Here is an 18,871-nt window from a genome sequence, read left to right as displayed (position 1 = left end):
AAAGGTTAGAAACCAGAAAAAAAAATTAACTTCCTTTATCTTTTGGTCACTGGCAAAGCTATTCTAAACCTGCCATTGCCTTCTTACATCATGCTGCCTAGATGCAATAGTCCCCCCAATTCCCTCCCCCCCCCCAAGAAAACCCTCTTCATCCGAGTCTAAACTTAATACAATGGTGCTTACAAGTCAACAATTGGACGGTCAGTCCATGCATTATCAAACACTGAAAATTCATAACAACCATGGGCGACTCTTCAGAATCACCATTGGATGATGCTTCATCAGCCATGGATGCGAAAGAAAACTTGACATTGGAAACATTACCTCAAACATCTCCCACATAAAGAGGACTTTAAAATACTCATCTCTGAGGTCAAAGAAACCTGAGGAGAATTGCAGCCGTCGGCAAAGATTTTAAAGAATTGGCAGAGTAGAGGAATTAAAAGGAGAGCATGACGAGACTAGGACAGATATGTTTGCAACTATAAGATCATGCCTCTCGATATACAGATGCCTTAAAAGATGCAAAAAAACTAGACATAAGGGGTTGCAGGAATAATATTTTAGTGTGTGGCATCCCTGAGGATACTGGCTCAGATGACTTTAAAGCTATCCTAGAAACTATTTTCAACTCTATTTTAGGAGAAGCCTCCACTCAAAATTAAAGTTTGATAGAGCACACCAAAAATATTCAGAATTGAGAGTCCTCAGTGGTTGATACCTTTTAAAGGGTACCGTTACACCTAGCGATGCACCAGCGATCCCGACCAGCGATATGACGCGGTCAGGATCGCTGGTACATCGCTAAGTGGTCGCTAGTGAGCTGCCACACAGGCAGATCTCACCAGCGACATCGCAGGGGACGGGGATCGCTACTTACCTGTCAGACGCGGCGATCCTGCGTCCTCCCGCCCGGCTCCACGCGTCGCTCGTCGTCACAGCAGGAAGCGACCGACGAGAAATGGTCCAGGAGCTTCTCGCGCGATCAGCGATAACCAGCGGGGGAGCCGGTCGGAGGTAAGTATCACATATATCGCTGCAATGTCACAAAATCGGTGACTTTACAGCGATATTGATAGCGATATCGCAGTGTGTAACGGGGGCTTTACTGAAAAGATGGTAACACATTGCAAGCTTTCGAGACTACTTAGGTATCTTTATCAGGCATTGACTAATACAAAATCTGAAGAATCACATATTTATGCACAATACAGCACAGAAGAAATGCAATAGATGAGACAAGTGACGTGAAGCAGAACTATCAATATGGGAGAGGGAGAAACATATATTGGACCAGTTCATAGATACGCAGTGTGAAGGTTTTATTGTCCTCTGATTGGTGTCTCCTAATGTGTTGTGATGCCCCCACAAGGTCTTAGGATACCATAGAGCACACCACACACTTTGCCCTAAAAATGCATCCCAGCAACTCCAAGATGCAATCTATTGCCTTCCTGACTTAAAGAAATTCATTATGGCAAAAGCAAAAAAATTATATTCCGTTAAACACAATGGCTCTCCAATCCAACTCCTTCCAGATCTGTCTTGAATAATGCTACAAAAATGAAGACATCTGAAACCCCTCCTAGCCAAACTAAAGGATCAAGGAATAACCTACAGATGGGGATTTCCGTTTGATTCATCAGCAACCCTTCACTCCTATTCCAACTTAAAACAATTCTGCCCTAACCTTGAGATCTACTCTCCAGACCTTTCAGATTGTGAAGCACCACAACCTCCTAAGGTTCTGACAAAGATTTGAGAGAAGACAACCATCCTCTTTGAGCATCTTCCATTAATCCAAGGCCTGGGACTGCTTTCCTGACACCCAATGTTTCTATTTTCAAACTGTTCTATTTCTATATTATTGAGGGCATTCTGAAAGCCTATTATGATCTTTACATATTGACCAGAATGTTTAATATAAGAAACTTTTACATTTTGAGCTTACTTTCTCTTTTTCCACATGTGCAGATATTCCTAAGCCTCCCCCAATACAAAGGGCTTGTCGTTATTCACCGCTTCCTCCTTTTCGTTACCGCTCAATCCTTCATTCCCAGTCCTTACTTCATCTCTACTGCATGCCCGTAACCAGGTGTGATACTCCAAGTTAAATGAGAAATACCGCAAGTTGTTATATGTATGTCTGTTGGTGGTGTCTTCGCCTTTTTTTATATTTTCTTATGTTTATTAGATGACAAATTTACCAACACTCACATTATGGAACAGAGACCAGAAAATAAATCAATTTCTAATCAAAAAGTAATAACTTAATAAATAGCATCCTGACCCTCAAACAGAGAGCCTAAGCATTTCATTCTACCTCATCAAATTTTACAATAGTTAAGAGAATTACACTAAGTGTTAAAGGCCTAAACTCAAATATAGAAAGACATCTTATCTTAATGAGCTCAAATCCATGAAGTCAGATAGTCTTTATAAAAGACACTCATTTTGACCAATATGGTAGTTGTGTCTTTGCTCAAGGTCTATATCCAAATGCATATTTAGCATCCAAAAAGAAAAAAAAAAAAAAAAGCAGAAGTAGCTATACTCATCTCGCTTACCTGCTCTTTCCAAGTTCACTCATCTATTTCAAACCCTCAAGGTCTGCAATATACCGCATATGCGCCAAATATGTATCTCAAACCTCCTCCCCACTTTTTCACCTTAAGACCCTTTTTAATGCATTTTTAACTGGATCACCAAACTCGACAAGGAAGCAATAATAAGAGGACCACCATCGACTTAGTAGATGGATTAAATAAAACCAGGTGGAGGCTAGTCTACCAAGTTTAGTTGGACAAAATGTCATGGGATGGCCTTTCATGTTTGAAACACTTGAAGTATTTGGATTCCCTGACCCCTTCGTAACGTTGCATATTTACATCATCGGCATGTTCCTGCCATTGATGCGGGCTCACAAGCTGAGCACACATCCTTCCCCACACTTAATGGCTGATTTAATCAGCAATCAAGTGAAGTGCCTCTAACAGCAGTGGGTGGATCAGAGATCCACTCACAGCTGTTAAACACTTAAATGCCACTGTCAATCACTGATATCGGCTTTTAACCACTTTCGGCCATCGGACGGTATAATACGTTCGAAGTCAGCACCCCGGCTTTGATTTGGGCTCCAGCGGTGAGCCCACCTCAAAGACGGGACATGTCAGCTATTTTGAACAGCTGACGTGCCCGCAATAGCCGCTGGCGGAATCGTGATCCGCCCGTGGCTATTAACTAGTTAAATGCCGTTTTCAAACTCTGACAGTGGCATTTAACAAGCGCTCCCGGCCATCCTGCCGGAAATGCGCTCACCGGTGACCCCCCGTCACGTGATCGGAGGTCATCGGTTAGTCGGTATGACAACCAGACGTCTCCTTGGAGACTTCTATGGTTGTTGATGCCAGATTGCTGTGAGCGCCATCCTGGGGTCGGCGCTCATAGCAATGCCGTAAATCTGCTACATAGAGATGATCTTAATTATAATAACTTTGCAATCCAAAAAACAATTCTATGTGCCACATGCAATAATATTAAACCCGTCCGTTACACCATAATCTATAGAAGGTGAACAGAAAAAGCACAATTACAAAAAGCAATATAAAATAATTTTTATTACATACAATATTAAAAATCACCAAATAGAAAAAATTAGCAACCTCTAGTGTGGGACACACCAGGCTTAATCACCCCTTTAAACACGTTAATATGAGTAAAAGGTAGAGATAAATGAACAATTTCAGCAGATAATTTATTTTCCACAAAACAGGGCGAAAATTCCCCCTCAAAATGCGCTAAAAAAAAGCTGCAGTTATTAAAGCCCAGCATCAACCATAGCTTGTAAAACGCTTTAACTAAGCTAGATACATAAATCCTGGCTATCAGCCATAGATAATGTGCCCAAATACAGAAAACTATCTGACAGAAATAGTACCGTTACAGTGTGCAAACAAATATGCTGTAAAAATATCTCACCAAGCTCACTGCCACGTGTGGAATGAAAGCCGCGTCCCTCACCTCGACGCGCGTTTCGTCCTCTTCTTCAGGGGGCGTGCCATATTGCTTTTTTTCTGTTCACCTTCTATTGATTATGGTGCAACAGACGGGTTTAATATAGACAGATGATCTTAGCATCGTCTCTATGTAGCAGAGGCAATAGAGTTGTGGCAACTTCTAGCCTTGTATGGTAAAAAAGTAAAAAAAAAAAAAAGCTTTTAAAAATATGAAAAAAATAAACAAAGTTCAAATCACCCCCCATTCGCCCAATTTAAAATAAAACAATAAAAAAAATCAAAGACATTTTTGGTACCACTGCATTCAGAATCGCCTGATCAATAAAAAAAAAAAAAAAGGATTGATTAACCTGATTGTTAAATGGCATAGCGAGAAAAAAAAGTCAAAATGCCAGAATTACTTTTTTTGGTCACCGTGACATTGCATTGAAATGCAATAACGGGCGATCAAAAGATCGTATCTGCACAAAAATGGTATCCATAAAAACATAAGCTTGGCACACAAAAGAGAAGCCCTCACCTGACCCAAGATCACAAAAAAATGGAGACGCAATGGGTATCAGAAAATGACAATTTTGTTTTGGCAAAGTTTGGAATTTTTTTCATCACTTAGATAAAAAAGAACCTAGACATGTTTGGTGCCTATGAACTCGTAATGACCTGGAGAATCTTAATGGCAGATCAGTTGTAGCATTTAGTGAACCTAGCAAAAAAGCAAAACAAAGAACAGGTGTGTGATTGCACTTTTTTTGGCAATTTCACCGCACTTGGAATTTTTTACCAGTTTTCTGTTACATGACATGGTAAAACCTATGGTATCGTTCAAAAGTACAACCCGTCCTGCAAATAATAAGCCCTCACATGGCCATATTGACGGAAAAATAAAAAAGGTATGGCGCTGGAAAGAAGGTGAGCGAAAAACGAAAACACATAACCGTAAAAGGCTCCGGTCATTAAGGGGTTAATCTACAGACAAAGCGAGTCATTGATCCTGCCCATCAACGCAGAGTCACATGATTGTGGGGCGCCGATAGGTTATCATGACAGCCAGGAGTCTGCTGAAGACTCACGAGCCTGTCATCACGATCCTCCAGTGGGTGGCGTTCATAGGAAATCATGATTTTTTTTTTGTTTGTGATGCATAATACATAGTTAAAAAAAAAAAGTAAAGTCCATGCCACACAAAGGTAAATTGTAAAGTCCTGCACAAAAAAAAAAAAAAAAAATTAAGTGTTTAATGTATAAAAGTAATTGCCGGTAAATATAAAACAATTGTCATCAGTGAAAAATGTGAAGTTAAGAAAAAAAAATCTTACTAGGTTTGCTGGGTTTTTGTTATGCCTGCCCATTGTTAGTAAACATTGTTTAATAAATTATATATACCCCCTAAAGAGTGCCACTGAAAACTCCCCATGCAAAAAATAGCCCTCTTACTTAAAGTTCACCAATTGTGATAGTGAAAATATGGGGGGGAAGCTTCATCCGGCGGCCCAAATCAGGTCAGTCCATAAGGGGTTAAAAACACAGGAGACCGACTTAGCTGCAAAACAATGCCCTATAAAAGGCTCTTCCTGTGTATTGTTTTCCTCAGCTTCCACCTTACTAATATTTTGCTTCCCATGTTACACAAACAGCCTCACTGAAATGTATGGAAGGGATACTATGACCACTGAGTGCATTGTGCCTCCATCCCGGATGAGAATGCTGCCGTGTGATGTCCCTTTGCGCCTTTGGGAATTTTATGTGACAACTGGTAACGAACAGCAAAATGGAAGGTAGTAAAATTCCTAGTGACAGATGGATTTAGGGTTTTGCAATTTGCTATTCATTAACCTCTGAGAAAAAGGATGTAAATATTAGTCCTTGCTGGCTGTCCTCACGTGTGGAAAGGGCTCAGGAGCGGAGCTGGCTCCACATGGGCTGTTAGGCTGTGTGCACACGCTGCGGATTCTGCTGCAGTTCCGCAGCGGATTTGGCCGTTGCGGACCCGCAGCAGTTTTTGCTGCGGTGTACAGTACCATTATTCCCTATGGGAATAAAAAACCGCAGTGCAGACGGTGCAGATTTTTCCGCGCGGTTTTGAAACCGCAGAAAGAATTGACATGTCAATTCTTTCTGCGGATTCTGCTGTGGTTTGCCATCTCATCCATTGTGGAGATGAAAAACCGCAGGGCAAAACCGCAGAGCAATCCGCAGGTAAAACCGCAGGGCAGAACTGCAGTCTAATCCGCAGGTAAAACCGCAGGTCTTTTGACCTGCAGATTTACCTGCGGATTTTACAAAATCCGCGCGGCCAAATCCACACCCCAATCTGCAGCGTGTGCACGTACCCTAACATAGCTAGCATTTGATGAATAGCAGTGGCTGGAGTGAAACTCCCAACTGCTGGTGTTAACCAATTAGATGCAGCTGTCAATTACACAGCAACAGTTAAATTGAGTGGTTGGAAGAAGCAGCTCCCATTGCTCCCCTGCAACGTGATTGGAGGGAACTGATCGGTTAACATGGCTGCTAGGGGTCTGTTGAAGGACTTGAGGGCAGCAATCTTAGTACTCCTGTGAGGGCAAGCCATAGGAGACCCGCATTTACACTGTAAGGACGGTTTCACACGTCAGTGGCTCCGGTACGTGTAGTGAGTTTCCTCATGTACCGGAGACACTGACACACGTAGACCCATTCAAATGAATGGTTCTATGCATATGTCAGCGTGTTTTCACAGACCATGTGTCCGTGTGCAAAACACAGACATGTCAGGGTTTGTGGGAGCGCACGGTCCTCAAAACGTGCTGAACACGTGCACACGGAGAACAGTTCACCCTGTCCTTCATGTTCACGGATGGCCGCCGGGGAAGAAGCGCTACTGTAAGCCGCTGTTTCCCGGCGGCTGGTGCTGAACGCGGCTGTCATTCTGCTCTCCTGCTCTGCCGGCAACAGCGAGCAGGAGAGAATGAATGAAAATCCGACGTGTGGTCCCCATTTGTGAACCAACCTGGGAAAACTCACAGCTGGGGGCTGCTATTCTCAGGCTGGTAAGGGGCCATTGATCTTGCCCCCCTTCCCCCCAGCCTAAAAACAGCAGCTGCCCAGAAAAGTTGCATCTATTAGATGTGCCTATTCTGGAGCTTTGTCAGGTTCTTCCCTCTTGCCCTATATTGGTGGCAAGTGGGGTTAATGTCACCTTGCTATCGTAAGGTGACATTAAGCCCGGCTTAGTAATGGAGAGGTGTCAGTAAGACACCTCTCCATTACTAATCCTAGTTATTCAAGGGTTAAATAAACACACAATAAGAACAAAGTATTTTAATCAAAGAATACACTACACAGTTTTAAAATCTTTATTATACTCCTAATCCCATATCGAAGCCATTGTTCTCCTGTAAAAAAAAAAAAATAAATAAACCAACAATATAGCAAACATGTCCGGTAAACATGTCCGGTGTACAGTCAAGTCCCATGGCGTAAATCCATCTCAGGGGTTAATCAGTTTACAGGCGGAGCGCTGATAATGCGACCGCTCCAACTGAAACCAGGGGAAGAGTCTTGAGGAGATCATTTGCATATTCCCAGTGCCTTCTGGGATAAGTGAAGAGTCTCCGCGAGCTCAACGATCACTGGGTTTTGGCCGTTGCAGCTAAAAAGAGGAAATCGGAGAAACCAGGAGAATTTTGGCTCATCTTTCATCTTTTTAAGAAATCTCAAGATGGAAGAGGCCAGGAGCCATTTGGTGAGCTGCATTTCTTGCTACATGTTCACAGATTTACCAGTGGAAAAGCCAAACTTCACATGCTACAAATGCAAGCTTGTGTCCCTGTTGGAGGAAAAGTTGCAAAATCTCGAAGAGAGGTTAGCTACGTTGAAGATCATTAAGGAAGGTGAAGAGTTCTTGGACAGAGCAGAATTATCTCTACATGTTACAGAAAGAGAAGAAATTCGAAGTGCACCTGAAGAAACAGAGGAATGGAGACATGTGACCCAGAGAAGCAGGAGGATCAGGAGGCAGTCAGCACCCATACTGCTCAGAAACCAGTACCAGGCTCTCACGCAGGAAAACGATGAAGAAATACATCAGGATAAGACTTTGCCAACAAACAGCAACCTTGTACGCCTTCAGAGTCCTCCTGGATGGAGAAAGAAAAATGTTGTGAAGAAGAAACGGAGAGTGGTGGTCATGGGGGATTCCCTGTTGAGAGGAACAGAGGCCGCTATCTGCAGACCGGATATAACTTCAAGAGAAATGTGCTGTCTTCCAGGTGCAAAAATTAAAGATGTGTCTGACAGGATATCAGGACTCTTCAGACCTACAGATGACTACCCATTCCTGCTACTACATGTGGGGACAAATGACACCGCAAGAAACGACCTGGAAACCATCTGCAGAGACTTTGAAGACTTAGGCAAGAAAGTGAAAGAACTGGGAGCGCAGGTGGTCTTCTCTTCCATCCTCCCAGTGGATGGCCATGGAACAAGGAGGTGGAATAAGATTCTGCAGGTGAACAACTGGCTACGTCGATGGTGCCGTCAGCAACGATTTGGATTTCTGGATCACGGAGTGAACTACTTATACGATGGACTACTTGCTAGAGATGGGGTGCACCTTACGAAGACTGGAAAGCAGGTATTTGGAAGTCGCCTTGCTACACTTGTAAGGAGAGCTTTAAACTAGAACAACATGGGAAGGGAAGCAAAAGACCAGAAAAAGCCATACACCTGACAAATGCTACTGAGAACTCTATTAGAAGTGGAAAGGAAGAACAAAGACGAAAGAATCTAATTAAAAAAAATATTGGAGAAAGAGAAACCAATCACAAACTAAAATGTTTCTATACTAATGCACAAAGCATGGGCAACAAACAAGGAGAATTGGAACTACTAACACAGGAAAAGAAATATGATGTCATTGGAATCACTGAAACTTGGTGGGACAATACACATGATTGGAATACAAGACTAGAAGGATACAACTTATTTGCAAGAAACAGACTTGATAAACGAGGAGGGGGTGTCGCATTGTATGTTAGAAATGCGTATATCTGCACAGAAAAATATTCAGGATTGAGAGTCCTCAGTAGTTGATACCTTTTAATGGCTAACTGAAAAGATGGTAATACATTGCAAGCTTTCGAGACTACTCAGGTCTCTTCATCAGGCTAGACTAATACAAAATCTGAAGTCACATATTTATGCACAATACAGCCTAGAAAAAATGCAATAGATAAGACAAGTGACGTGAAGCAGAACTATCAATATGGGAGAGGGAGAAACATAAATATAAACATTGGACCAGTTCATAGATAAGGAGTCTGGATGTTTTATGGTCCTCTGATTGGGGTCTAGTTCTGTGTTGCCCTGCAAGGTTTTAAAAGGAAATTCCTTAATTGATGTAAAAAGACATAAATCCATGCGACACATTCATTCCAGCACTGAGAGTGTCAAAGTTCGTCATAAATTTGTACTCCCAAACTCGTCTCTCTATCTGAGATGTGAAGTTACCTTTCAATACCAGTAATTTCATATCCATGCTTTCCTATATCTGCACAGAGATTGAAGCTTCAGAGACTGGGAGTTCTGTGGAAACTGTTTGGGTAAGAATACAAGGACAGAACAATGGAAAGGACACCATTGTAGGCATTTACTACAGGCCGCCTGTGCAAGCTGAAGATATGGATGAACTCTTTATGCATCAAATGGCCAAGTTCTCCAAAAAATATGACATAGTTGTCATGGGAGATTTCAACTATCCAGACATTTGTTGGGAATCTCTCTCAGGTAAAACTAACAGGTCAAGGAAATTCTTATCCTCTCTTGCTGACAACTTTATCTTCCAAAAGGTAAAGGAGAAAACAAGGGGAACTGCTACCTTGGATCTAATCCTTATAAACAGGGAGGAAATGGTTGAGGAGGTAAAAGTGGCTGGGACCCTAGGAGGTAGCGACCATGCTATTTTAGAATTTTGGATAACTAGAGGCGGAAGACCTGTGAAGACTCAGACGTCAAGGTTAGATTTCAGAAAGGCAGATTTTAAGGGATTCAGAAAGAGAATAGGAGGGATCCAATGGCTGGATATCCTTAAAGACAAAAATGTCCAGGAAGGATGGGAAATCTTGAAAAATGAAATTCTCAAAGCACAGTTGTTAACAATTCCGAAAAGAGGGAAGAATAGGAAGCATTTAAGGAAACCAGGATGGATGAACACAGAACTTAAGCACATGCTAAAAAGGAAGCAAAAAATGTTTATAAAATGGAAAGAAGGAGGCATATCTAAAGAAGAATATAATGCTGTCTGCAGAACCTGCAAGGCACAAATCAGATTATCTAAAGCTGAAAATGAATTGAGGCTTGCAAGAGATGTCAAAAGCAATAATAAAGGATTTTGGGGATATGTCAAAAGTAAAAGAAAAGTCAAAGATGCTATAGGATTTTTACAGGATGAAAATGATGAAATGGTAAGACAGGATGTTGAGAAGGCTGAACTTTTAAATTCCTATTTTGCATCTGTTTTCTCTCAGAAAGGAAATGTAACATCAACTGTTATTCACTGTCCTATTAAGGGAATAGAAGAATCCAGGATATCTATAAACAGAAAGATAGTGAGGAAACACTTAGCTAACCTAAATGTATTCAAGTCTCCAGGTCCAGATGAATTACACCCCAGAGTACTGAAGGAGATAGCAGAAGAAATTTTTGAACCCCTCTCCATAATCTTTGAAAATTCTTGGAGAACAGGAGAAGTGCCAGAAGACTGGAGAAGAGCAAATGTTGTTCCTATCTTCAAAAAGGGGAAGAAGGTGGACCCAGGCAACTATAGGCCGGTGAGTCTGACTTCTATACCAGGAAAGATCTTTGAACAAATTATTAAACAACATGTATGTCAATACCTGGATAAGAATGAAGTGATTAAACAGAGTCAGCATGGGTTTGTAACTAATAAGTCATGTCAGACTAATTTAATTTCCTTCTATGATGGTATTACTGATTGGGTGGATCAAGGAAATGCTGTAGATATAGTATATCTTGACTTCAGCAAAGCATTTGACAAAGTCTCTCATACAATCCTTATTGAAAAAATGACTAAGTATGGAATGGACAAGGCAACTGTTAGGTGGATTCATAACTGGCTTAGTGATCGGACCCAAAGAGTGGTCGTAAATGGCTGCACATCCAGTTGGAAGAATGTCTCAAGTGGGGTACCACAGGGCTCTGTCCTGGGCCCTGTATTGTTCAACATCTTTATCAACGATTTAGATGAAGGAATTGAGGGTAAACTGATTAAATTTGCTGATGACACAAAGCTAGGAGGGATAGCTAATACTAGAGAAGAGAGAGAGAGGATTCAAAAAGATTTAAATAAACTGGAGAAGTGGGCAGCAACTAACAGAATGGTTTTTAACAGGGAGAAATGCAAAGTACTACATCTGGGCAATAAAAATGAAAAAAGCATATATAGAATGGGAGGAATAGGGCTAAGTGACAGCACATGTGAAAAAGACTTGGGTATACTAATAGATCACAGACTGAATATGAGTCAACAGTGTGACGCAGCAGCAAAAAAGGCAAATGCAATTCTAGGATGTATTAACAGAAGCATACAGTCTAGATCACGTGAAGTCATTATTTCCCTCTACTCCTCTTTGGTCAGACCTCATCTGGAATATTGTGTCCAATTTTGGGCACCACATTTTAAAAAAGACATCAACAAACTGAAGCAAGTTCAGAAAAGAGCGACCAGAATGGTGACCGGTCTGCAAACCCTGTCTTATGAGGAAAGGTTGCAGGATTTGGGAATGTTTAGTTTGCAAAAGAGAAGACTGAGAGGAGACTTAATAGCTGTCTACAAATATCTAAAGGGCTGTCACATTGTAGAAGGATCAACTTTATTCTCATTTGCACAAGGAAAGACTAGAAGCAATGGGATGAAGCTGAATGGGAGGAGACACAGATTAGATATTAGAAAAAACTTTTTGACAGTTAGAGTGATCAATGAGTGGAACAGGCTGCCACGAGAAGTGGTGAGTTCTCCTTCAATGGAAGTCTTCAAACAGAGGCTGGACAGACATCTAACTGGGATGATTTAGCGAATCCTGCTTTGAGCAGGGGGTTGGACCAGATGGCCCAGGAGGTCCCTTCCAACTCTACGATTCTATGATTCTATTAACTGTAAACTACTGGGGAATGAATGTGAAGCAGCCACAGCATGCTCAGTAACTAGCGGTGACGTCACTCAGTCTGTGCGCGCAGCTTCCATTCATTTCCCAGTAGTTTACAGTCGGAGCTGCCGCATTAGCATCGCTCCGGCTGTAAACTGATTAAACCCCCAGATGGATTTACGCTGTGGGACTTGACTTTACAGTACATCGGACAGGTATGCTATATTGTTGGTTTGTAATTTTTTTATTTTTTACAGAACAATGGCTTTGATATGGGATTAGGAGTATAATAAAGTTTTTAAAACTGTGTTGTGTATTCTTTCATTAAAATACTTTGTTCTTTGTGTGTGTTTAACACTTGAATAACTCTAGGATTAGTAATGGAGAGGTGTCTTATTGACACCTCTCCATTACTAAGCCAGGCTTAATGTCACCTTACAATAGCAGGACATTAACCCCACTTGCCACCGCTATAGGGCAAGTGGGAAGAACGCGACAAAGCTCCAGAATAGGCGCATCTAATAGATGCACCTTATCTGGGCAGCTGCGTGCTGCTGTTTTTAGGCTGGGGGGCCCCCCCAAGATCAATGGCCCCTTACCAGCTTGAAATTAGCCCTCAGCGGTGCGTTTTGCCGGGTTGGTTCACAGAGGGGGACCCCATGTCAGGTTTTCATTCATTCTCTCCTGGTCGCTGTTGCTGGCAGAGCAGGAGAGAAGAATGACAGCCACATTCAGCACCAGCCGCAGGGGAACAGCGCTTAATGTAGCGCTCCTTTCCCGACGGCCGTCCATGTGGTCGTGATGCGGCACACGGTTGCCACACAGATGTACCACGTATCCACACGGACACAGACCACTCCGGTACCGGAATTATCTGAAAGTGAGAGACTGCCCTAAAACTGTGCTACTGCAGTATATAGAACAAGCAAAGGATCTCAGGTCTCCTAAACAAACAAACAAAAAAAAAAAAAAAAAAAAAAAAAAAAAAAAAACACACCTTCAAAAATTCAAACCACCTACATTAAATAAATGAACATTTGGTATTGCCTGCATAGTAAATAAAGAAGAAAAATTTAAATGATCAAAAATGTGAATCAATAAGACAGCTCACAAATCAATCAACTGCGGTTGATGGTGAAAAAAAAAATAAGTTACAGGTCTCAGTAAAAGGTGACGAGTCCTGCTTGTCTTGGATGCAATGCTTTGCAGAGATAGGTCTAGAGATCGCATGGGTCTATAACGTACGCTCATGAGGGAACATAAGTGTCCCAGGAACAGTTTTTCAACATGGCAAAAAGGCATTAAGTTGTTTGTGTTAAGTGTGTGCAGCGTGAATGGACTAAACGTACTACCATAGCCTGCAGAGTCTCCGGACTGGTCTCCCATCAAGCACATGTGACGTCCCTGTTCTGCAATTGTAAAGGAAGCTGCCAGCAGCGGATCTTGATGATTTGCCCAAGCACATTCAGTGTGGCACTTATACTTTATATCAATAATATGCAAACATGGAAATATTTTCAAAATATCTTAATAGTTATCAATCCTGCGATTTCCATATTCCATGACTACAATTTTAGTGTTCTGGCGTGTGCATCTTTCACTTTTGAATAACAACTTTTCAAATTTCAACGATTTGTTCAAAAATTGTATTCAGAGAGAACATTTAACCTACAAAGACTCATTGTTTACCTGGAGAGGAAAAAGCCTAATGTAGCCATTTTACTACACTAAATTTGTAAAGTCAAAGACCTGTCACCTGTTTTGGCCGCTATAAGATGCGGTCACTGCCTTTCAGGGCTTATCTACAGCATGCTATAATGCTATAGATAAGCCCCAATCTAACCTGAAAGAAAAACAAGTTTTATTATACTCACCCAGGGGGGGAGGTCCGGTCCAATCGGTGTTGCAGGTCCGGGTCCGGCACCTCACATCTTCTTACGACGCAGTACTCCTGCTTTCTTCATCGCTCCCGGCATCGCACTTCTGCGGAGACGTACTTCTCAGCCCTGTTGAAGGCAAAGCAAAGTAATGCAGTGCGCCGGCTTCTCTCTGACCTTTCCTGGCATCGCAAGAAGATGGGAGGCGCCGGACCCGGACCTGCGACACCCATCGGACCAGACCGCCCCCCCGGGTGAGTATAATAAAACTTATTTTTCTTATCTTTCAGGTCAGAACAGGGGCTTATCTACAGCATTATAGAATGCTGTAGATATGCCCTGAAAGGCGGCCGCCGCAGCTTATAGCGGCCAAAATAGGTGACAGGTTCTCTTTAAGGTTGAAATGCCAACACCAGTCTTAAAGGCAGTGCAGGAGTAAGCGCAGATTTAGAGGCCTGAACAAAAATAAATACTGAAGTAACATTAATGGCGTAAGAAACGCTGGCACTATTGATGAATTTGGGGGACTATGCAGCCATATCCGGTCATGGATACTTCTCCAGCTCCACACATTTTGACAAAGCTGTTTGAAACCGGCATGAGAACACAGTTTTTTTGGGGTTTTTTTTGAGTCTTTTTAAAGCATATTATGGCAATTTTGGTGGCAAAAACACTGATGAATCTCACACAGTCTGAGAAAAGTGTCAGAACTTTGGCTTACCAGTGTCCACAACCCTGTAAGAAACACTGCTCTATTTTACGTCTATATAATAGAGCTGTATTGCAGACATGTACAAGGAGTCCAACTTCGATAATTATTACAACATGCTTATTTTCTGCTGTATTATCCTCAGAGTTAGAAAATCTTGAATACCTTGTGTTATATATTTAAAAAAGCACAAGTAGGCCTCACGAATCATTGCAACTTCATTTATTAAAAAATATATGTGCCTCCTGGGTTTATCAGCATTACTTAAAACAATCAGATTCCATATCATTTTCTGCTCTGCTGTAAATTACATTAGGGAAGGGAGAGGCAGGGACAAAGATATATATATATTTATATAAAAGGCTGTATCACACATTGGTACCAGCCACCCCACTTGCCATTTTCATTTCCGTTATACAAATAGTACCATGACAACCCATTCATGCTGTTGGATAACAAGCAGGTGGCAACATTTAAATAAAAGTGGAATAAAAACAGGAATGGAGGAGGTTTGTAAATCCCGAATGCAGCGGCCGGGGAGTCTCCTGTCTTAGACATTCTGCTTGCTTCACCCACCTCAAAGATTTAACTTCCATTGTCCATTAGCCACCATGAGACCCAGCATCATCATTCATAAGCGAACAATATATAGCCCTAGGAGTGAACGACCCCAAACTTCAACCACTGGATAGTGCAGGGCAAACCAGAAAGGCCAGCTGGTTTACAGCGCACCGGTGTCTTCAGAGGACAAAAGGAGAAGAGTCAGTGTTGTCCGAGCCCTGCAGTGTCTGTTCCAGGTCAGTGGAAAACATCATGCGCGCCATTACATGGAAAAGGGACCCTGAGCGGTTTCATTTTCACACTGAGCTTCAAGAAGAAATTTTTGGCTCACCACTTCAGAGTTTAAGCAGCTCTTCACAGACAGCAATAGTTCACACTAAATAGGTCATTAGGGAAAGAACAATTTTTAGTGTTTTTAAAAAAATAAAAACAAAACAAGCCATAATGTTTCCTTATCCATCTTTAAAGCCCATGTAAAATTTTCCAATTAGGGTTAAGAAAACATGCCGAACAGTGAGCCTTTACATACAAATAACATTCTACCCAAAAACGATGGCCCCAAAAAATGGTGATGTGCTGCCTGCAGCAGACCTACAAGCAACTGGCTTACACTCGAAACGGATGAACCAAAACAATTCGATTTTACAGACAATTGTTCTTAAATGCAGAATATGAAAATTGATCTTTGTCAGCACTTCTCTAATCTGCAGGCTGTAAATTAATGTGTGTGTTTCTCAATATTAATAAAACTAAATCTCTCTGCCCCTATTAAGGCTCACAAGTATTCAGATGTGCTTCCACTGCGGTTTTAAAAAACAAAATCAAGTCATTATAATGTAAATGAAAAATAAGTGGATTTAATACCCGTCAATTTAAAAATGAAAGTTACGATGAAAAAAAAAAAAAAGGAAATATTACACAGTGGTGCAACAATCTTAAAAAACAAAATAAAAAAATTAAAAATAATGTTCACATTCTCATGCAAACTCAAGAGTCAGACTCTTGTCTCTCGCATTCCCTTCTTCAGAACTGGCTACTTCCTTCCCTTCTTTGCAACAGAAGTCCTGGAACAGAGTCACCATTATTGGTCCTCAGATTCATGAAATGGCCAGCAAGGAGGAAGCGTTCCCCTGCACACCTTAGTAATAAGAACACGTGCAAACCCCCAGGGGGTGAACTCCCAAAAATCTACAGAATGGTGAAAACAGAAAAGTTTTCCAATTGTAAAACAAATGTAGTGCCAAATAGTAAAGACCTTCCACAAAGGCCCACGGCACAGCATTGCACCAAGGGAGGCTGCAGGCGTATAGGGGGACACTAGCCATATTAACGTACCGTTTGATTATAGCTTGCCAGGGAAGTTTCTTATACACCTGGACAAGAGGATCACTTCGTTTTAGAAGCTTTCATTTGGCTCACATGTCAGTTAAATCATATGCCAAGTTCTCCTATGTTAAGGATGAAAGACTCCACTTGCCTTTGTATATAAAAATCATATCTTAATGTGTACTGTCAGTTTTTTATGAGGTGAAGGTAACAAAAAAAAAAAAAATGTGCATTTGGAGAAACGATTAATCTTGACAAGCTGCAAAAAGGCAGCTAGAGCCTGCGCTGAACTCCTGTATATTTGGTGCTGGCTGAAACAACCACATACAGCAGAAGTACCAGTTCCTTTTACCCAGACCTATGACTTGTAGCCACGGTGGGTAGGCTGTATAGTACCAGAACAGAGCCTAAGGCTCTGTCCATCACAGAAAAAAAGAACCTTAAAAAAATCCTTACAAACAATAGAATAGCAGGGACAAATATCCCATCACAGCCAAAATATATATAATATATATATATAATCATATATAAATTATATATACACACACACATACACACGCACACACACATTATATATATGTATATAAATATGCCTTCTTCCAATCCAGCAGGGATGGGGGCTTTGAGGAAAAGGGTGGGTGGTTTGGAGACGGGAGGACATGGCCTCTTCTGCTCTTTTTTCCCTTTTTTTTTTGCATTTTATAACCTAAGTGTTTAAAGTCTGTTCTTGCCCCAGTCAAGTAAGGACAGGATTTTCTTGAAGACCCCACAATATTCCCCAAAGGTTCAGTGTAACGACACAAGTTGCAGAATCCAAGAACCAGTGGAGTCCATTGGGCTCTGATGGGACATTATTCTGTGTTTGATGGCAGATGCACATTAAACCCCACTCCATTTCTCTGGGGGTATGGGTCGCAGAGGGTTGTAGACAGATAACAGCAGTCCAGTAGAAGAGTTACAGTTTTTCGGGAGATGGCACCCAAATGTGATGTCCAGAATGATCCTCAATTATCTGCTTGATCTTGTTATAAATTTCTTCCAACGACTCACCCTGTACAATGGCTGTGAAAGAAACAGTTTCACAATAAATATGGGTTGAACACAGCGGGAACTTGAATAAAGTCATCTAAAAGTTGGCTGCAATGGGTGAATGCTGCAGGAGTGTACAAGCGCCAGCTGTGCAGCCACATGATCCCCCTGCTAGAGAAAAGCATGTGGGGTCATTTCTAAAGAAAAGGGCAGTTGATCTTCCCCCTCACCATCAATCACTGCAGTTAAAAGCTCTCATAGTAAAAGCAGATGCAGCGTTCAGCCGTCCCAAATACAACACGTTATCAATACGGAGAACGTTGGCAGAGGCTTATACAGAAGGGAACAATATCAGCCTTGCTTCATCCTACTTTCCCAACAAATCTGCCATTGGGGGAAGAGTCCAGAAACTAATGAAAGAAATGGTACAGATGAGATTGGTGGCGTCAGACTATCATGGACAAGGCCACCTTAGGAAAGGAAATTGAGTCTAAAATGTACTTACCTGTGAAAAATTCTCCAAACTCTTGCTCAAGTTTGGTGGCTTTATCAAACATCTTGTGAGCTTGTTCAAATGTTTGCCTCCGGTTCATTTCCCTATTAAAAACAGACAAGTCTAATGTTTTGGCTTTGATATTTCTTACTTTGTAAAGTGTGAATACATCCAGCAAAGATCACACAAACGGGTTGCATTAAAAATGCCTGTATTCAGACACCGCCAAGAACATAGATAAGTAGCAACAGTGAAGACACTTAAGGCCCCTTCACACATAGCGAGATCGCTAGCGATATCGCTAAAGCGTCACCGATTTTGTGACGCAACAGTAATATCGGTAGCGATATCGCTACATGTGATACATGCCTCCGACCGGGCCCCCTGCTGGCCATCGTTGATCGCGCGAGATTGTACCATGCATTTCCTTGGTGTGTGTGTGTATGTATATATATATATATATATATATATATATATATATATATTTATTTATTACACACACACACATATATACACATATACACATATATATACATATATATATACACATACATATATATACATATATATATACATATATATATACATACATATACACATACATATACACACATACATATATATAATATAAATATATATATATATATATATATATATATATATATATATATATATATATATATATATATATATATATATATACACACACACATATA

General features: G+C 41.3%; 1 protein-coding gene across 7 annotated transcripts in view; it reads right to left on the bottom strand.

Moving 5' to 3' along the window:
* Positions 1 to 14,953: 14,953 nt before the first annotated feature.
* The window catches only part of DLG3 (discs large MAGUK scaffold protein 3), a 332,677-nt gene continuing 328,759 nt past the window's right edge, over positions 14,954 to 18,871 (bottom strand). For all 7 annotated transcript variants that reach the window (XM_073556135.1, XM_073556134.1, XM_073556137.1 and 4 more), the window contains 2 exons: positions 18,168 to 18,259; positions 14,954 to 17,695 (listed from right to left, as the gene is read on the bottom strand). In XM_073556135.1, coding sequence (XP_073412236.1) covers positions 17,589 to 17,695; positions 18,168 to 18,259 — 199 coding nt within the window. In that variant the 3' untranslated portion in view covers positions 14,954 to 17,588. The remainder of the gene's footprint in view (positions 17,696 to 18,167; positions 18,260 to 18,871) is intronic.

Source organism: Dendrobates tinctorius, unplaced genomic scaffold (genome assembly GCF_039654945.1).
Source record: "Dendrobates tinctorius isolate UK_male_01 unplaced genomic scaffold, ASM3965494v1 ptg000231l, whole genome shotgun sequence".
NCBI lineage: Eukaryota > Metazoa > Chordata > Amphibia > Anura > Dendrobatidae > Dendrobates > Dendrobates tinctorius.
Note: the sequence above shows the minus strand (reverse complement) of the source record. Positions and strands in the feature narration are given on the sequence as shown.